Below are 19368 nucleotides of genomic sequence, written 5' to 3'. Positions count from 1 at the left end.
TAAAAACAAGTGATCAATAGTAATTGCCAAATTAAATTGGAAGTACATTATCAGAAATGCAAACTCTATATAATCAGTATAATTGAACCTTTTTAATTACTGAAAATTGCTTGCCAACATATTTTTTTCTATGCAACCTTTCAGTTGTACAATTAAATATCAAAGGTTGGACGTGACGAAAAACCTGTATTTAGGGAAATGGATCTTGTATGTCAATTTTTAATAATATAACTACGGTACATATATACAGCCAATGAGTGCTAATTTTATTTTATTACACTGTCAAGGTCTATAAATTTTTATGATGCAATTATGACATCAATAAAGTATCATCCTGTCTGTAAGATTTAGCATAAAGAGGTCAAAAATATCTCTGAGGTCTAAAAGGTTAAGTGTTTCTCATACTAATAAAGACCTCAGTTTTAAACTAATTTCTTACCTGACTGAGGTTAACTTATTCACCTGACTGATTAGAAACATCATGAATATGATTTTTCTTTAAAATGACAAAAAAACTCTGTGAGTCTTTGATATTGTCAGACTTTAACTAAGGTCTTTTTTTCAACTTCAAAATAGGTCCTATAGGTGTTTACACCAACAAAAATTAATTTAATCTACCCTGTTTGAGAAGCATTAAATTCGGGTTTCAAATTTTAGTGCACTGTCATTTACACCGAAAAAATAGTCCTCATGAAGTCATTTGATCCAAGTATTAAATATTTGGTACATGCATTGTAAATGTAGCACTATCAAATACACACTTTAATATTTATTATGAAGATTATTAGGATATCAATGGCAGTTTATTTAAGAGAGAAACGAATTTTTTTTTGCAATATATAATAGATCATCCTTTTTCAAAGAAGTTATAATTCCATGCACCAAAATAAAAGACCTTTATCTCTTCTCATCCTAATATAGAGTGGGCTATATATTGTCTTTAAATTATTGTTGATTCATATAGTTTTTGCAATTATTATTATTTTTTCTCAGTTTTATTGATGTTTAATAGTAAAATTCTAACTAATGGAGTAGTAGAGCATATAGGAATACTGTCCAGGGCATCCTACATCTTGTGTTTGATATAATAGAGGCATTTCATAATTTTCAGTACAATTAAGTCTTGCTGTGATCTGAGCAAGGCCTTTGACTGTGTTGATCATGATGGCATCCTTCTTCAAAAACTTGAATACTATAAATTCCATCATAATAGTATGAAACTCGTCCAGTCATATCTTCAATGTAGATCTCAGGTGGCGCGGGTGTGATGTCAGCAAGGAGGGTTATGAGCATTGGAGTGCCACAAGGATCAGTTCTGAGGCCCATCCTTCTGATGACATAACTACATCAATACCTGCGTGCTGAAACCTGGCCCGATGGTGCATCTGTAAACTATTTTCTGAACCTACAGAGTCGAGGGAGGGTGTTCAAAAATCCCCAACAACCAACAAGTTAAGGGTTTTACATGTTAATGTTAGGTCCCTAAGGAAAAAAGTGGATGAGTTGGAGTCATTCATCGCTGATAAAGACATCGATGTTCTATGCTTAACAGAGCATTGGTTAACCAAAGATGAGATAGATTTGATAAATATCCAGGGATATAAACTGGCAGCATATTCAACTAGATCTCACTCTATTGCTGGTGATACATGTATTTTTGTTAAAACCGTGTTTGAGTTTTCTATTTTAAATTGTCTAAGTAGTCCTATTGCTGAAAAATGTTTTGAATATTGTGGTATTTTTTTAAAGAATTTTAATATTAATATTTTAGCATTGTATCGACGCCCATCTGGAAGTTATGACATCTTCTTGGAGTCTGTTGACGGGCTTTTAGGTATTCTGGATACAGGTAAGCCAGTAATCGTTGCAGGCGACTTTAATGTTTGCTTTAATACAAGTCAACCTGAAGCCATTCGTCTCTGTGACTTGCTAACAGGCTTTGGTATTAAACAAACAATTTTTGAACCAACACGAGATGACAGACAGTGAGTGGATGTATATTGTGTGAGTGTTATTAGCATAATTTTATCTGATCATAGATCACAAATAATACAGTGTATGATCCCAATGACTGTTGGTGGTTTTGATAGGTCTCAAAAGGTATTTAGACTAATAAATTTTAAACAGGGGCTTAATAAATTTTATAACATTGTAGATAAATTTTCATGGGATTTTATTGGGGAAGAAACTGATGTCAATTGGAGCTTTCAACATTTAATATCATTGCTTGAAAATGCTTATCAATCAGCATTTCCAGAAAAATCTTACATTGTTCATTCTAACCACTCTTATATGGTATTAGCTGGTTTAATGAAGACCTTAAGGAGATAAGAGACCACTTGCAGTTTTTGGAAGAACTCATCCGTCAATATAAACAGGTAGAAATTAAACAAGAACTTAGTAATAATTACAACAAACTCTATAAAGAAGCTATCAAAAAAGCTAAAATAAGATCCAATGATAACCCTATCCGCTCCTGTAAAAATCCACCAAAAACTATGTGGCAAATAATAAACAGGCACCGAGGTAAAAGTGAAAAGTCATTAAATCATAAAAATATATCAATTACACCAAATGACTTTAATAATTTTTTCTCTAGCATAGCACAGAGCATCGTGCGAGATATCCAAATTTTAAAAATAATCCACTTGATTATCTTACAACAGAGAGAGCATTACCTCCATTTTCTGATGTAACTTTTAATGAAGTAAGGGATGTAATTAATAACCTAAAAAACAAACCAAGCTGTGATATATATGGGTTAAACACTAAAATGTTAAAGACTATTAAAACTGCTTAATAATTCCTTTGACTAAGCTAATAAATCTTTGTTTTAAACAGAATACTTTTCCTAAAGTTCTCAAAGTGGCAATTGTGGTACCAATTTTTAAAAAGGTTGCCAGAAAATTACAGGTCAATATCACTCTTGCCTAAAAATATCTAAAATAGTAGAAGTGCATGGCCATTAAAATTGTTGGGTTTTTTGAGACCAATAATAGTGTCTTCTCCCGGTGCCAGTTTGGGTTTAGAGAGCATAGATTACTGTCCAGGGCATCCTACATCTTGTGTTTGATATATTAGAGGCATTTCATAATTTTCAGTACAATTGAGTCTCGCTGTGTGATCTGAGCAAGGCCTTTGACTGTGTCGATCATGATATCCTTCTTCAAAAACTTGAATACTATAAATTCCATCATAATAGTATGAAACTCGTCCAGTCATATCTTCAATGTAGATCTCAGGTGGCGCGGGTGTGACGTCAGCAAGGAGGGTAATGAGCATTGGAGTACCACAAGAAACAGTTCTGGGGCCCATCCTTTTCTTAATATATATATATAAAAGACCTTCCTGAAGGAAAAACTCTTGCAAAATTCACTCTCTTTGCTGATAATACAACTGATTCTTATGCTGCAAATTCATATAAGATATTCAAAAATGGATCTTGCTTATCACGAGTATATATCCAGGACTGAGTCAGCTATTCGGAGTGATCCAAAGCAATTCTGGAGGTTCATTCACCTTAAACGAAACAACTCTCGCATTCCAGGTTCTATGAGCTATAAAGATACCACTGTTGTAAGTCCTAAAAGTATTGTAAATGCTTTTTCTGATTTTTTCAGGAGTGTTTATGTTGAGTCCTCTATTGCTCAGCCCAAAGAATCTGATACATATGGTTCAGACAACATTTTGGTCCAATCTTTTGTTGAGGCAGATGTAAGAAAAGCTTTACAGAAGTTAAAAAACAAAGAAACTGCGGGTCCTGACCAAATACCTTCATTTCTTTTGCATGACTGTGCATCGGCCCTGGCTGTACCACTTTTACAAATATTCAACTTATCACTCAAGACCAATACATTTCCGGAAGAGTGGAAAAAGGCTAAAATATGTCCAATGTTTAAGAGTGGCGACCATGGCAGAATAGAGAAGTACAGACCGGTGTCAATTCTCTCTAATTTTCAAAGGCTTTTGAGATATGTGTGCATGATAAATTGTCTCCTCAGATTAAGCACATAATTACAGAAAAGCAGCATGGTTTCTTTCAAAAAAAATTTACTGTCACTAATATGGCATGTTTCTTGGAAACAGCATATCTAGCTATAAATCAGAAAAGCCAGTTGGATGTGCTGTACACAGACTTCTCGAAGGCTTTTGATCGGCTAGATCACGGTTTGCTGGCACGGAAGCTGGCTTTGGCTGGATTTCATCCTTGTCTGGTGGAGTTCTTCATCTAATATTTGACTGGCAAGCTTCAGTATGTTGAATTTAATGGTTTCGGGTCTGAGTATTACATGGCTTCGAGTGGTGCGCCCCAAGGCAGTAACCTCGCCCCAATGCTGTTCGATCTATTTATTAATGATTTAGTTGATTGTATGGAGAGTTTCTGTCTTTTATTCGCTGATGATCTGAAGTTGTTTCGTATCATTCGTACTATGCTGGACTGCCTGAAGCTACAAGAGGAGATGAATAGGGTCTTTAAATGGTGTGAAAGAAATAAACTACCCCTAAACTGTGACAAATGTAAAAAAATGACAATTTCCATTCTTCATGAAGAGATTTTATACCCATATATATTGAGTGGTTCTCAGTTGCTAGACTGTTCTTCAGTGAAGGATTTGGGCATTGAAGTAGATAAGAGGCTCACATTCAACCAGCATATAGCCCAGGTCACTAGTTCAGCCTTAAAATACCTCGGGTTTATAGTAAGGTCCACTTCTCAATTTAAGAATATATCCAGCTTGACTGTATTGTACAATTCATTAGTAAAGTCTAAATTAATGTATGGCTCTATGTTGTGGTTCCCCATCTATGATGTTCATGTTAACAGACTGGAGTATGTACAGCGCAGATTCTTAAAGTTACTTTCTTTTAAGTTGGATGGAGTATATCCAGTAAAAGGTGTGAAACAGGAGTACCTGCTGAATAGATTCAACTATTTGTCACTAAAGCAAAATACTATTCTCTCTAGTCAGATATTTTTATATATTATTTGTTATTGCGACATCGGAGTCTTGGCTGAATGATGGCATTTTTTCGTCAGAACTATTTCCAAATGAATATTCGGCATACCGCTGTGATCGTAACTATGCAGAGATGAGAGAGAGGAGGGGTGGCGGTGTTATTTTAGTCGTAAAGCACAGTGGCGGCTCGTGGGTCAATCTTCAGGGGGGTCATTTTGGTTTGAAAACTTATAGTTTACTCTAATAGAAAAAAACAAATCAAACTATTGATTTTTTAAAGTATTTGAAAGATCTTTTTGTCATTTATATTTTGGATAAAAAATACAGACTTAGATAAAACTCAATAATATTTACCGAGATATTTACCCTATTAAGGGTAAAAATAACTTTAAATGCTTAAATCGTTTGCCGAAAATTAACTTTGCCTTTTTATTAGAGTAAATATTTTAAATAAAAATATAAGAAAAAGGGTATAAACAGGTTATCGAAACCACTCTACCCATAACCATCGTACATTTTGGAGATCGGCCGAAAAAGGACGAAAATGCGTATAAATTTACAAAAAATATTTTTATCGGCTTATGTTGACTCGCCGCTTTTTGCAGGATAAGTTGATGGGCATAGCAGTGCTAGCAATAAAGTGTGCATTTGGGTATATTTCTTTAATTTTTGTTTATACTCCTACCAGTTTAATTAATTTTTCAGGTGCTTGATTAATTTTTGATAATTGAAGTTCTTCCAATATTACATTAGTTAAATGTTGTGCTGTGGCATCTGGAGGGTTAACAAATTTCCAAAATCTTTCATGTGCAATCAGTTAATACATATTGCAATATGACAATCATCTGCGTTTTATTGAAGCTGTCTGTGGTCTCATCTACTTGAATTGCCACAAAATTTGTCTGGTCAATCTCCTTAATTATATGAGTATGTACAATGGCTAACATTGATTCGAAAATATCGTTCTGAATTGTTTTTGATGTGCCTTTAAATACTGTACTTCTTTCAATATGTTCTTTAAACATTAAATCCAGTTCAGAAACAAAATCGATAAGGCCCAGAAAAATTTCAGGATTATTGGAGTTGATACTTTCGTCATGACCGCGCAATGCAATTTCGAAAACTCCACAAAATTTTACACAGCCGATTAGTTTGTTTAAAATATACCTATTTTTAGAAACCGATTCATTAAAGTCATGCACAGATTTACGATATACACTATCAAGTTGCTGTCTTATGTTAACACCAAAGTATATAGTTTTCAACTGTTAGACTGTGTTAACACGTCCTAAACTTGCGTAACTCATTGATGAATTTATATGAGTAGTGGAAGAAGCAAGCTTTGTAATTTTCACTTTTAAATGCTTAATGTCAATTACTCCATTTTTCGCCCATACAGCGTCATTCGAAAATAGTAAAGACGGGTAGCAAAAAAATTTCTCACACTGCAGCCACAAATCCAATCACACAAATTGTACATTGATTCTTTAAAATATTTTTGAATATCTTTACCCCTATCCTTTGTTGTTTGTTTTAAATTCATATTTGGTTTTGGTCGACCACTTTCCTTTTTCTCAAGCCGTCATAATTATTTAAATTAAAATCTGCTGGAACATCATAATTTAATGTTCCAGCAGATTTTAAGGCAATTATTTCGTGCGGGCGGCAAACAGTAACTATTTAAAACAAAACTGAAAACATTCATCCAGTCGGGCCGTCGACTACGTTAGCGATATAGGACTGAAAGGTGACTCTCACTCCCGCCCACGAAATGCTAATCTGCCTTCTTTGTTCTATTTTACATGCATTTCTCCATAAGCCATAAGAACTGTATAGGGACAATTTAAAATACGGCCCAGCCACGGGCTTGTGATGCGCGCGAGGCGCGACGTTAATAATATATTTATTTGTTTTGCCAATGCAGACTGCTTAGAGAATTTTATAATTCACAATGAAGTTTTAGATAAAAGATATTTATAATAAAATTGGGATTTTTATGAGATTATTTAAGGGGGGTCATTGACCAATTGACCCTAAGAAGGAGCCGCCACTGGTAAAGCAAACATTTTCGGTCATTAACTTAAATTTAAAGCTACCTCAAAATCTTATTAATATGGTCGAGATTGTAGGAACTAAGTTGATTCTTGGGTTTTCTGTCTTGTTTATTATTTTATTATATATACCGCCGGACCCAACTCCCAGGTATATGAAGATATTTTTGAATATTTATCTGCTTTAACCTATTTATATAATCAAAGAGTACTTGTTTTGGGTGACTTTAATATCCCCGAGTTTACTTCTTATTCAGTTAATTCTGCCTCATCCAGTAGACTAAGTCAGTTTATTCACCTCTTGGAATTTTTCGACTGGCATCAAATTAATTCTATTAGGAATTCTCAAGGTAGGATATTGGATCTTGTCATCTCGTCTGATTCTGAGCTTTGCACAGTGGAGGGTTTATTTATTTATTTATTTATTTATTTATTTTCTTAAGGATACAAACAGGTAAACCCACTACAGTATCCACTTATAAATATAGAAACAATATAAACTTGCAGACACTAAAGTTAAATACCCTTAACAATTGCGAAACCGGAAAAGGACTATTAAATTTTAAATACTAATTCTTACACAAAAAACACAAAGTCTGGGATACGAATTATAGTAGCTCTCTCTTCAATATACCTCTCAGGTTTTTTTGGGTTTCAAAAAAGAGATCTATGTTATTATAAAAATTTGATAATCTCATCATTCTGCACAGTGGAGATGACAACTGTTAGTATTTCTGAAAGGTAAATTAAAAAGATCACTAAGTCTTAATTGCCGTGATGGAATATTAAATCTCAACCCCTGCATCAAACATGGACAATCCACTCTATTATTCAAAAGTTTATGCAAAAATAAAAGGTCTGAAATTTTTCTTCTGTTGTCAAGAGTAAGTATACCAAAATGTTTTCTTATATCACCTAAGTCATTAGTAACAATATTTAAATTATCCCTACAATAAAGACACTTTAAAAATTTGTTCTGCACAGATTCCAATCTATTTTTATAAATTGAGTAAATCGGATTCCAAACAACACACCCAAAATTAAGCTTGCTATAAACAAATGCATAATACAAAAAAAAAAGGGTTGCTCTGATTCTTTGGTGGAGGAGAAAGCAGTTTATCCATCTTTACTCATAAGAATTAATGACGTCAAGAGCAAGAAATGTAATACTTGTAAAGTACAAAATATTTTCTATAATTTTAAGAGAGCTGATCTTAGAGTTTTATATGATAGCTTCCTCGGAATTGATTGGAGTGATTTGGGAGTCGCTGGGGATGTCAATAATGCCCTGGAGCTATTTTATCAAAAAATTTATTCCTGTCTTAATGAGCTTGTTCCAAAAACTGTAAAACGAACACGAACCTATCCGCCATGGTTTACCGCAGAGATAATGAAATCCCTAAAAGAAAAACATAACAAGTGGAAAAAATTTAAACGTTTTGGTCATCTTCAAGATTTAGCCAGATTTAAAGAATTACGTTCTAAGATTAAAAGAGATATCGATCTGTCTTATAAGCAATATTGTAGAGGGCTTGAAGATGAGTTAAAATTAAAACCTCATAATTTTTGGATGTTAATTCAGAACTCAAAAGAAAATAGCTCGTTACCACAATCTATGTTTGATCAGAGAAGAGAGCTGTTAAGTAGCCCTCAGGGTATTGCCAATGCATTTGCCGATTACTTCCAGAGTTCTTACACTATTGGTGAATCGCCGCAAAATAATGTTGATATAACTCAAAAGCCTTATGTACAGTCCATAATTTTGTCTGATTTCACTGAAAATGATGTTTTACTGGCCTTAAAGACTATCAAGCCAAAATCAATAGTTGGCCCTGATAAAATACCAGCTTTTCTCTTATATGATTGTGCTTGTATTTTTGCTAAACCGTTAACAGTTCTCTTTAATCTGGCTCTAAAACAAGAATGCTTCCCGAACCTCTGGAAGTCATCAAAGATAATTCCAGTATTCCAGTTATTCCTTATTTCCTTCAATAAGGGGTCTTATAGATCATCGTCAACATGGATTTATGAAAGGTAGATCTACCACCACGAACTTAGTTTGTCTTACAGAACATATATCTGAGTCAATAAATGCCAGGTCACAGGTTGACGTTATTTATACAGACTTTTCGAAGGCTTTTGACCGTCTGGATCATGGTATTCTTCTAAATAATCTTGACCAAAACTACGGTTTTTCTTCTCACCTAATACACTTTTTAGCTCTTATCTTACGGGTCGTCTTCAGCACGTGGAATGTTATGGCCGTAGTTCGGCTCAGATAGTTGCAACGTCTGGAGTTCCACAGGGCTCCATATTGGGGCCGCTCTTCTTCAACACATTTATTAATAGTATATCGGAACAGCTCACTGTAAATAGTTTGTTATATGTGGATGATACAAAATTGTATTATAGCATCAATAGTATCATAGATTGTATGGAATTGCAAAATAATATTAATCTCCTCAATGCATGGTGCAAAAATAACAATCTTCCTCTTAATGCTGCCAAGTGTAAAGTTGTTTCTTACTCTTTGAAGAAAAACCTGATTATGTATTACTATACTATGGACAGTGAGACTGTCCCGAGATCAACGGAGTTCAAGGATTCGACAGCACTCTTTCCTTTCAGCCACACATTCAGGACATTGTTAATCGGAGCTACAGAATGCTGGGTTTTGTCATTAGGAACGCACATAGCTTTAATAATATCTTTAGTCTTAAAATTTTGTATTTTTCTTATGTGAGATCAATACTGGAATATGCTTCTTCTGTGTGGTCACCATTTTATATGAATCATATACATGAACTAGAAAATGTTCAGCGTAAATTCTTAAAGTTCCTTTCATATAAATGTGACAGAGTGTACCCAGAAATTGGTTTTTCACATCAACGCCTACTAGAAAGGTACTCCTTTAGTAGTCTTGAGGAGAGGCAAAAATCTGCTGATCTGAAATTTTTATTTAAACTTCTTAATAATATAATTGATTCGCCAGACTTATTACACATGTAAATCTTCATGTGCCCCGCATATCATCTAGAAATTCTGACACATTTTACCTATCTAGACTTAGAACGAATATTTGTAAATATTCACCAATGCGTAGAGCATGTGGCACTTTTAATTCTGTTCAGGATCAATGTGACATATTCAACTGCAGTTTGTCCGAAATTAAAAGAGTGCGCTTTTCCTAGATAGTAAACATAAACAAAATTATTTTTTATTCAAGTATTGTATAATATTGTAGGAAACTATTGCTATTAATAATGTATTCTTTTTTTTTTCTCTAGTTTTGGATTGTAATTTGTATAATATTGTATTTTTTTCCCCCACTCAATAATTGAAATTTTTTCTGTGGAGTGGTGTAATTAAAATAAAAATAAAATAAAATAAATAAAATAGTAAAATTGATTGTTCTGAAACTTAGAGAGGCTACCTCTATTTGTTCCTCCTGCCAATACAAGGAGGCACCATATATTTTATCCCTCTCTTAACTTAACAAATCTGTCCAGCAAAGCTCCACTGTGCCGTGCTTGTACATGGTATAATCAGATGAATATGTTTCTAAAAAAAGGATGTGTTCCTCTCTTAATTTGAATGATACCTGATTATTTTTCTGTGATTGTTATCATTTGGTTAGTGTGTCTTATATTCTTACAATTATACTATTGTTTTAAATTTTGTTATCACTCTATATTGGATCTTATATTATTTTTTTTTGTACTACTTTTTTAAGGTGCTTATAACTTGTACTGTTTTAATTTTAATTATTTCGATTGTCTTGTAATTGGGAATTTTCCTGTTGGACAATAAACTATTTGAATTTGAATTTGAATAAGGAATCACTACTTGGATCTATGGCAGTACAGGCGAGGGCTAAGATTGGTTTTGTACAAACAGACTGATTTTAGATAGTGATAAGACACATCGGGTTACATTCTCTATGAGAGATCTGTCAAATGTAGAAAATGCATCAGAGGTGAGTTTTCTGGGAGTCAATGTGGACCCAAAGCTCCAATGAGGTAAGCATATTTTAACACAGGATAACAAACTAACCAACATAATCTGTTTGCACACCATAGAGCTTCTAGAAATATGGCGAAGTGTTGCAAATGTGAAAAAGCATTTACAGATAAATGCATGTTTGTCGACTGTGATGGCTGTAGGCAACAATTTCATTAGGAATGTTCAGATCTGACTAGATCGGGGATCAGAGTCATAGAATTGAAGAATAAACGTAGTTTAAAATATTTTTGTACACTCTGCCTTGAGGGTTTAAAGCTCATCCGGTTCTTCAGAGGCGTATTGAGGTATTGTATCTTTGGAGGGAAAACTTAGCTCATTAGAAGCCAACATGACCACCCAATTTAGTGAGGTTATTGCTAAAGTGAGTGATCTGCACAATAACCAACAGCAAGTCAATAATATACCACCTAGTACTTCTCAATCCCAGGTCAAAGACAGCAATGATTTAATGCAAGAGGTCGCGGATCGACAGAGGAGAATGAATAATATCATGCTGTTTAATATGGAAATCTTACCACACACTTCAGAAATTACCCAAATATCTAATCTTCTAAACTCAGTTACTGGCAAGCAAGTGCATGTCTCAGAAGTGATTAAGTTGGGCAGACCAAATAGTAAAGGTCGTAAATGTCTCAAGATAGTTCTATCAAATAATTCTGATGTAACCAATGTACTAAAGAACCGAAGGAGGTTTAACTCTGCTAAGGCGGTTTATGTTGAGGCTGACCTCACTCCTGGTCAGAGGAGTGATCTGCAAAAGGTCAAGGACGTACTTGAGCATCGGCGATCCAATGGAGAAACAAATCTGTACATCAAGTTTGACAATGACAGGCCTGTCATCGCCACAAAAAACTAAATCCTTCCAGTACTTCACACCACCTACGTCTTTGTTATCAAAATGTACGTGGCCTCCGGACCAAGACTGATAAGCTTTATACAGGGATCTCCGTGTGCGACTTTGACATCATTGCCTTCACCGAAACGTGGCTTCAACCAGATATTCTCGACTCTGAATTGTGTCCAGAAACATTTAGAGTGCTCAGATCTGACAGACAGCTGGATAGAGTGGCCGCTTGGTCGCAGCTTCTCACAACATCCACCTAGAGAGGGTTAACTTGGAAGACATCTTTAACTCCACACCATTTATAGATATTTTAGGTTGTAAGCTCACTTATGGTTATTTTGTATTTTATTTATTTGTAATCTATGTCCCTCCTTGCACAACCGAGAGAGACTTTGAGACCTTGTGTGAAACAATTATGTCACTGGATCTGGTCCACACGAAACGCGTTATGATTGTTGGAGATTTTAATGTTCCGTCTTATCAGACAACCGAAGCTAGCAGTGCCAAGTGCAAGCTTTTGACCAACCTATGCGAGATCCTTGGTCTTAAGCAGTTTAACAATATTCCAAATATTAATAGTAGGCTTTTTGACTTGGTTTTTTCAAATTTCGACGTCAGTGTCATCAAAAGTATATCACCGCTTATTGACGAAGATTTGCATCATCCTGCTTTGACAATTTCTTTTAAGTCGGCTTCCCCTCATAAATATAATCCTTCTATAAGTTCAAATAATCTACAGCAGTTCAACTTCAGAAAAGCAAACTTTTCACTCATGTATAATTTGTTGCTTGATGCAGACTGGTTGTCTGTCTTGCAGTCTTCTGACGTTGACAGCGCTTGCAAGGAACTTTACAAAAGACTTGATTCAGCTTTTGCTGCTTCAGCACCTTTAAAACAACGAAGACGACGGCGATTTCCAGTATGGTTTTCAAAACAAATTATTTCTAATATCTTTAAGAAGGAAAAAGCATATCGTGATTATCGATCATCTCCAACTGAATTTAATTTTTCCAGATACAACAGGCTTCGTCAGACAGTAAAATCTCAAGCCCGTGAGGCCTATAACTCATTTGAGACCCAAGCCGAGGAGAACATTGTCACTGATCCCTCATCGTTTTGGTCTTTTGTTAAAGCTAAGAAAGTTCACTCTTCACTTCCGTCTATCATGTGCGATGCCAATGATAATTCTTTTCAAGGAACAGAAAATATTGTGCCAGCTTTTGCCAAACTTTTTCAGAATGCCTATAAAGATCCAATCAACCTTGCAGAAACCTATCCTCCTTCTAATTCCTCAGACCTCATTGACATTCTTCCATCAATTACCACTGAGGAAATTATTGCTGCTAGTCTATGGACTAGTCGGTCCGGATGGTGTTCCAAGTTTTGTGGCTAAGGACTGCATGTTTGTCCTTTGTCAGCCTTTATGTCATATTTTTAAACTTATTTTGAAAACTGGCAAATTTCCAGGCGTCTGTGCTAAAGTAATACCAATTCACAAAAAAGACGATATAAACAGAATCGACAACTTTGCAATTTTTCCAAAACTTTTGAAACTACTGTTTATAACAGAATTCTTCCCTAAGTTCAGTCACTACTTTCTATAGATCAGCACGGTTTTATTCCTAAAAGGTCGTGCATCACTAACCTCTGTAATGTGACTCATTTTATTTCTTCAGCCCTCGATAGAAAAAGTCAGGTTGATGTGGTGTATACCGATTTCAGTAAGGCTTTCGATCAGATAAATCATAGCATTCTGCTGGAAAAATTGAACAAGCAATTCAACTTCTCAGAAAGGCTAATTTCGTTGCTTTCGTCATACCTTATTGACCATCTACAGTTTGTTGAGGTGGAAGGTTGCAGATCTAATACCTTTGTTTCAACTTCTGGAGTCCCACAGGGATCCAATCTCGGCCCCCTTCTTTTTATCTTTTATATTAATGATCTTATAGAATCTTAAGCTTATTGTGTTTCTTGAATCCTATAATGCAAAACATTGTGATATATTGTTGCTAACTGAATGTCATAACCTTACATCCGCTTCCATGTGCCAAATACCTGAATTTGATTGTTATTATGATAATGCAGATTTTAACGTTTTTGATGGTTTATTGATATACACCAAAAAATCCTTAAACCCTATAATATGCACAGGGAAGCAGATTACAAATAGAATTAGTATTACTAACTTAACTTTTATCTTGGAAAATTTATGTGTTAGCTTGGAGGTTTGCTATCGCTCCCCAAATTCTAATACACTCAACTTTTTAACTGATTTAAGCCATTACCTTGAAAATAAAAAAAAATGTGATGTAGCCTTATTTTTAGGGGACATAAACTTGAATATTTTAAATGATGGTGACAATATGGTCAATCAATATGTATCACTTTTAAATAGCCATGGCTTTTTTTCATTATATGAGGATGTTACTAGATTCACAAACTTGTATACCTTGTATACTTTGTTACCTGATTCACAAACTTGTATAGATCATGTATTTCTCAAAACTAAAATTAAAGAAAATATACTTAAATTTAATCCATATATAGTAAATCACGATATAACAGATCACTTGCCTATATTAATAAATATTGTTTCAAATAAAAATAAACCAGAAAACTCTAAAATAAATGACATAACAATTAGAAACATAAATTATCAAAAATTAATCGAATTGGCCAAAAACAGAAACTGGAATGAAATATCTACACAAAACGACCCTAACTTAGCCTTGAATCTTTTGGTAAAAAATATATCTGAAATAATAAATCAGTCATACTATGAAAGAGTGTTAAACACAAGAGTTAAAAAAATTAAACCTTGGATATCGCAAGGTATAATTACTTTAATAAAAAATAGAGACAAATTAAAACAAAAATTAAGGAAAAATCCTACACCAGAAAAAATCTTTGAATATAAACAGTGCAGAAATAAACTGAATAATCTGATCAAAAATACAAAAAATGATTACTACAAAAATAAAATTCAGGAAAATAGTAATAGCATAAAAAAAATATACAATTTTATAAATGAGGCTGTAAATGAAAATGGAAATGAGGGTAAGGGGGAAATAAAAATGATTAGGTTGCAAAATGGTGATCAAATAATAAATCCTATAGAGATCGCTAATCATTTTAACAAGCATTTCATGAATGTTGGTTTAAACCTATCAAAAAGCATTAATACTCCCCCTCACCCCTTCACAATAAACAGGACATTCCCAAACTCCATGTATTTGAAACCTGTTACTCAGAATGAGATAATTAAATATATAAATTCTTTAAAAAATAATGGCTCACCTGGTAAGATGGAATTTCTGCAAAAATCTTAAAACTGCTCCATATCCACATTTTACCACCACTTGTACATATTATAAACTAAATTTTTAAAACTGGTGTAGTGCCAAGTCATTTTAAAGTATCTGTGGTGAGTCCAGTTTTTAAGTCCGGAAGTAAGGAATTGATGGATAATTATAGACCAATAAGTGTCATCTCTAACCTGGGAAAAGTCTTCGAAAAATGCTTTAGAATAGACTGTTATGTTATTTTGACCAAAATAATGTACTATCAAAAAATCAATTTGGTTTTACTCGAGGAGTCAGTACAATAGATGCTATATATGAGCTTGTTAGTGATATAACTAAAAGTATGGACAAAAATAAAAAGTGCCTTGCGGTGTTTCTCGACCTAACAAAAGCATTCGATACAGTGTCACACCAAATATTATTACAAACATTAGAAAAATATGGTATCAGAGGCAAAGTATTACAACTTTTACAGAGTTATCTATCAAACAGAATGCAATACATCAAGATAAAAAGTAACCTTAGCGATCCTGATATCATTAAAATTGGAATACCGCAGGGCACTGTACTAGGACCCCTACTTTTCAATGTTTATATAAATGCAGTGAATGATATAAAAACTCCTGGCAAAGTAATATCCTATGCAGATGATACAGGAATTATATTTATTGGAGACACATGGCAAGAGGCAAAAGTTAAGTTTCAAGAAGGTCTATCATTAATCAAAAATTTTTTCGACACCTTTAAATTGTCACTAAATCCAAAAAAATCTAAATATATAGCATTTTCCATAAACAGTTTAAATAGACCAAACTTTCAAAATATTATTGTAAACAATATTAATGAACCAATTGCACAGGTAAACTCTATAAAATATTTGGGAGTCCATATAGACAAACATCTAAAATAGGATATACACATTGATTATTTAACAAAAAAGATAAAGGCACTCTTACATAAATTTTATTTACTAAGGGAAATTTTGTGCAGAAAACTGATTGTGTTGATCTATAAAGCTCTCGTGGAACCCCTATTAAGGTATGGGATATTGATTTGGGGTGGGGCATATGAAAACAGTCTAAAAAATCTTAAAACAATACAAAACTCAATAGTAAAGATAATGTTAAAGAGACCTAGGTTATTTTCAACAAAGCAATTATATAATTCTGAAATACAAGATTTTAAAACTCTTTTTATAACAACCTGTTGCTCTTATGTTCATAAATTCTATGGTAAACAAAGTATAATAAACCATAGACACCAAAGCCGAGCTAATAAACACCAACAAATTGTACTACCTTATATGATTCGAGATTTTGGTCAACATTCGGCAGTATTTTTAGCTCCAAAATTTTATAACCTTCTCCCAGAAAATGTCAAACAACAGAAATACTACAAAAAGTTTAATGAGCATGCCCTAAGTTATATATTACGAAACAAAAGAAAATTTTGTTGATTGATCATAAGTGCTTGTATCAATATTCTGCTTTTCACCAAACTTTTTATTTTCTTACTCGATAGCAATCACAACATAAATACATAAGGGAAAAAGAAAAAAATCTCAGTATGGACATTTATTCAATTATTTATTTTGTTTCAAATATTATAGGTTTTAGGTACCAAAGACTAGAAAATTCTGTAAAATACTACATAATACCTTTGTAGTTAAAATGTATATGTGTATATAGTATATGAATCTTTTTTTTTTTTCTCTTTTTCTCATTTTTATTGTCTGGTTTTGATTTTTGTTATGTAGTTTTGGGTAAACTTATTTAAAATGTTAAATATTGTGAACTAATTTATATAACGGCTAGCCTGCTAAGGGTAACAACATTGATATATTAGAATTTTTAAATTGTTTCTACCATAGCACATACAGATACTCTGGTATCTAGGTGCTTTATATTCTTAGAATTGTAATATTTTATATTGAAGTTGAATATATTGAATTGAATTGAATTGAATTGATTTCCTGCCTTAGACTAGCTTATGCTGATGATCTGAAAATATTCTGGTGTATCAATAGTATCTTGGACTGCTTGTTCTTACAGAGTAACTTGGACCTAATTAGGGGGTGGTGCAGTCGAAATCAGTTATGTCTTAATAGCTTGAGATCCTGTTTTGTTTAATTACAATATAGACAATCAAATCCTCTGTAGAAGTACTTCTATTAAAGATCTAGGGGTTGTATTCGACCATAGGTTACTATAGTAATTTAAGTTTTCCTATTTTTCTTTCTTTTTGTTATTTAATTTATAGTAATTTAATACTTGTTTACACTTTCAAAACATTAATTGTAGATTTTCCTGTAACTGGGCTTTGCCTGTTGGAAATAAACTGCTAAATAAATAAATAAATATTGATGGTCTTGCGAGGAAACTCAACAGGGGCCTGCAATTGTATCTCTGCTGATATGTTAAGAACAGCATACTTTGCCATTTTTCATTCCCATCTTTCATATGTAATTCTTGCCTGGGGCCATGCAGCAGAGGTAAGCAGGGTTTTTGGCTTGCAGAGAAGGGCGGTAAGAGTGATATCTGGTTTAGGTTACAGGGATGATTGCAGAAATATTTATGTTAGCATCTATTTGGTACCTGCCTGTTGGCATCTGGGGAGGTGTCAGGATGGTCCAGGGTACTGGGCTATTAAGTTCTTCAATGTATTACCAAATATGACTAGGGTTTCACCAATTAAAGCAAAGGATGAAGCATTATCTAATAAACAATGCATTCTATTTATTTCATGTATTCTATGCATTCTTTTTGTTTCTTTTATTTTTAGTCCTTTTGTTTTTGTATGTATCTTATGTGAAAAATATTGTTTGTAATTGTTTTAATGAACCCTTTTAAGTAGTTTCTTTTTAATTAATATTATTTTATCTTTTTTGACATATGTAAACTGTATGTGATAACATGAATAAATTATTGAGTATTGGGTACAAGCAATAGTTCGGTGGAAGAGTAAATATAAGTTAAACCCTGCCATTGCTTTGGTAGGTGTATGTGTAGCAAAATGTACACATAAAGAGGATTTTTATTATTATTATATTATTTGTATGAATGGGAGGGATTTCTAGAACAAAGATCTAAGAATAATTTGCAATTTTTCAGACTCAGATGGTGAGTCCATGGATATTAAAGAAATAAATTTAGAGACTTATAAATGATCAAAATTTGAACTTTTCCATTCATTAATTCTTTTTAAAAGTTTTTGAACTTGCATTAAGCACCTCTAACCCTCAAAAAGTACTTGTATTACTTAAGAACAAAAATCAATAGAATTAGTATCTGAATAAGAAAAGTAGTACTAATTTTAAGCAAACTTACCTCTTCTACAGTGAGTGGCAGAGTAACTCGGCTGTAATTGAGAAAAAAACACGTATATTAGCAAAAATTGATGAAGTGCATATTAAAAGTGGTTAACATAAAATTTCAAGGTCCTCACAAAACTGATGGAAATAACCACTTAAGACCGTAAAAAACTCGACTTTTCTGGCTTAAAACTTATGCATTATACTGAAAAAGGACCAGTAACTGAACAAAATCACGCCCCAATAAGCCTCTTAAAGGAAAATTGGTATTTTTTTGACACCTCAACCCTCCAGGTTAAACTCGGCCCTGTATCGACCACCCCCAGTTTCTTCACTGAAATCCCACTTCGGCGACCGAGTAAATCAATGACAACTATTTATTACTAAAATCTACTTACTATTCTTTAATTAACATGTTTTAGACAGATTTTTAACTATTTAACATATGAAATTTAATTGAGAACTAAATTGTCAGTGAATCACTCTGTTACACTGGCGAGAGGAAGGCAACAGCGCACACTCCATGACGCAAGGTTGTGACGTATGCGGACGGTAAACGTCACAACATCGAAAAATCAATAATTAATGTTGTTTTTTTATTGTTTAAATTAAATAATTGGGTTTTGTTAACAGGTGGGGCTGCTAATGATTAACCATAATTATGAATTAGAACTTTTTTTTTACTCGAAATACTTATTATTTACCAATATTTATTCAAATTTTGGCGACGTTGCCATGGTTGACAGATTTCGTTGGCATAAATTTTCCAATAATTTGTAGCCATTTTTCAAATTTTGGGACAAACTTTCTTAACTTCGTTGATTAACTGAATCATTATTGTACATAATGACGATTAATAACAATAATGTTTAATTTGTTT

General features: G+C 33.3%; 1 protein-coding gene across 5 annotated transcripts in view; it reads right to left on the bottom strand.

The window, feature by feature from the left end:
* LOC126733527 (phosphatidylinositol transfer protein alpha isoform) overlaps positions 1–19332 on the bottom strand; it is a 41115-nt gene extending 21783 nt beyond the window's left edge. The window contains exons 1-2 of one of the 5 annotated variants that reach the window (XM_050436861.1): positions 19193–19332; positions 18505–18535 (exon numbers count right to left, since the gene is read on the bottom strand). In XM_050436861.1, coding sequence (XP_050292818.1) covers positions 18505–18535; positions 19193–19272 — 111 coding nt within the window. In that variant the 5' untranslated portion in view covers positions 19273–19332. Of the gene's footprint in view, positions 1–18504; positions 18536–18886; positions 18999–19192 lie in introns of those variants that run through there. The other 4 variants (XM_050436862.1, XM_050436864.1, XM_050436863.1 and 1 more) reach the window with 4 other exon arrangements.
* Positions 19333–19368: the final 36 nt, after the last annotated feature.

Source organism: Anthonomus grandis, chromosome 2, assembly GCF_022605725.1.
Source record: "Anthonomus grandis grandis chromosome 2, icAntGran1.3, whole genome shotgun sequence".
NCBI classification, from domain to species: Eukaryota; Metazoa; Arthropoda; class Insecta; order Coleoptera; family Curculionidae; genus Anthonomus; species Anthonomus grandis.
The sequence above is the reverse complement of the archived record's forward strand: the minus strand, read 5'-3'. Positions and strand labels throughout refer to the sequence as shown.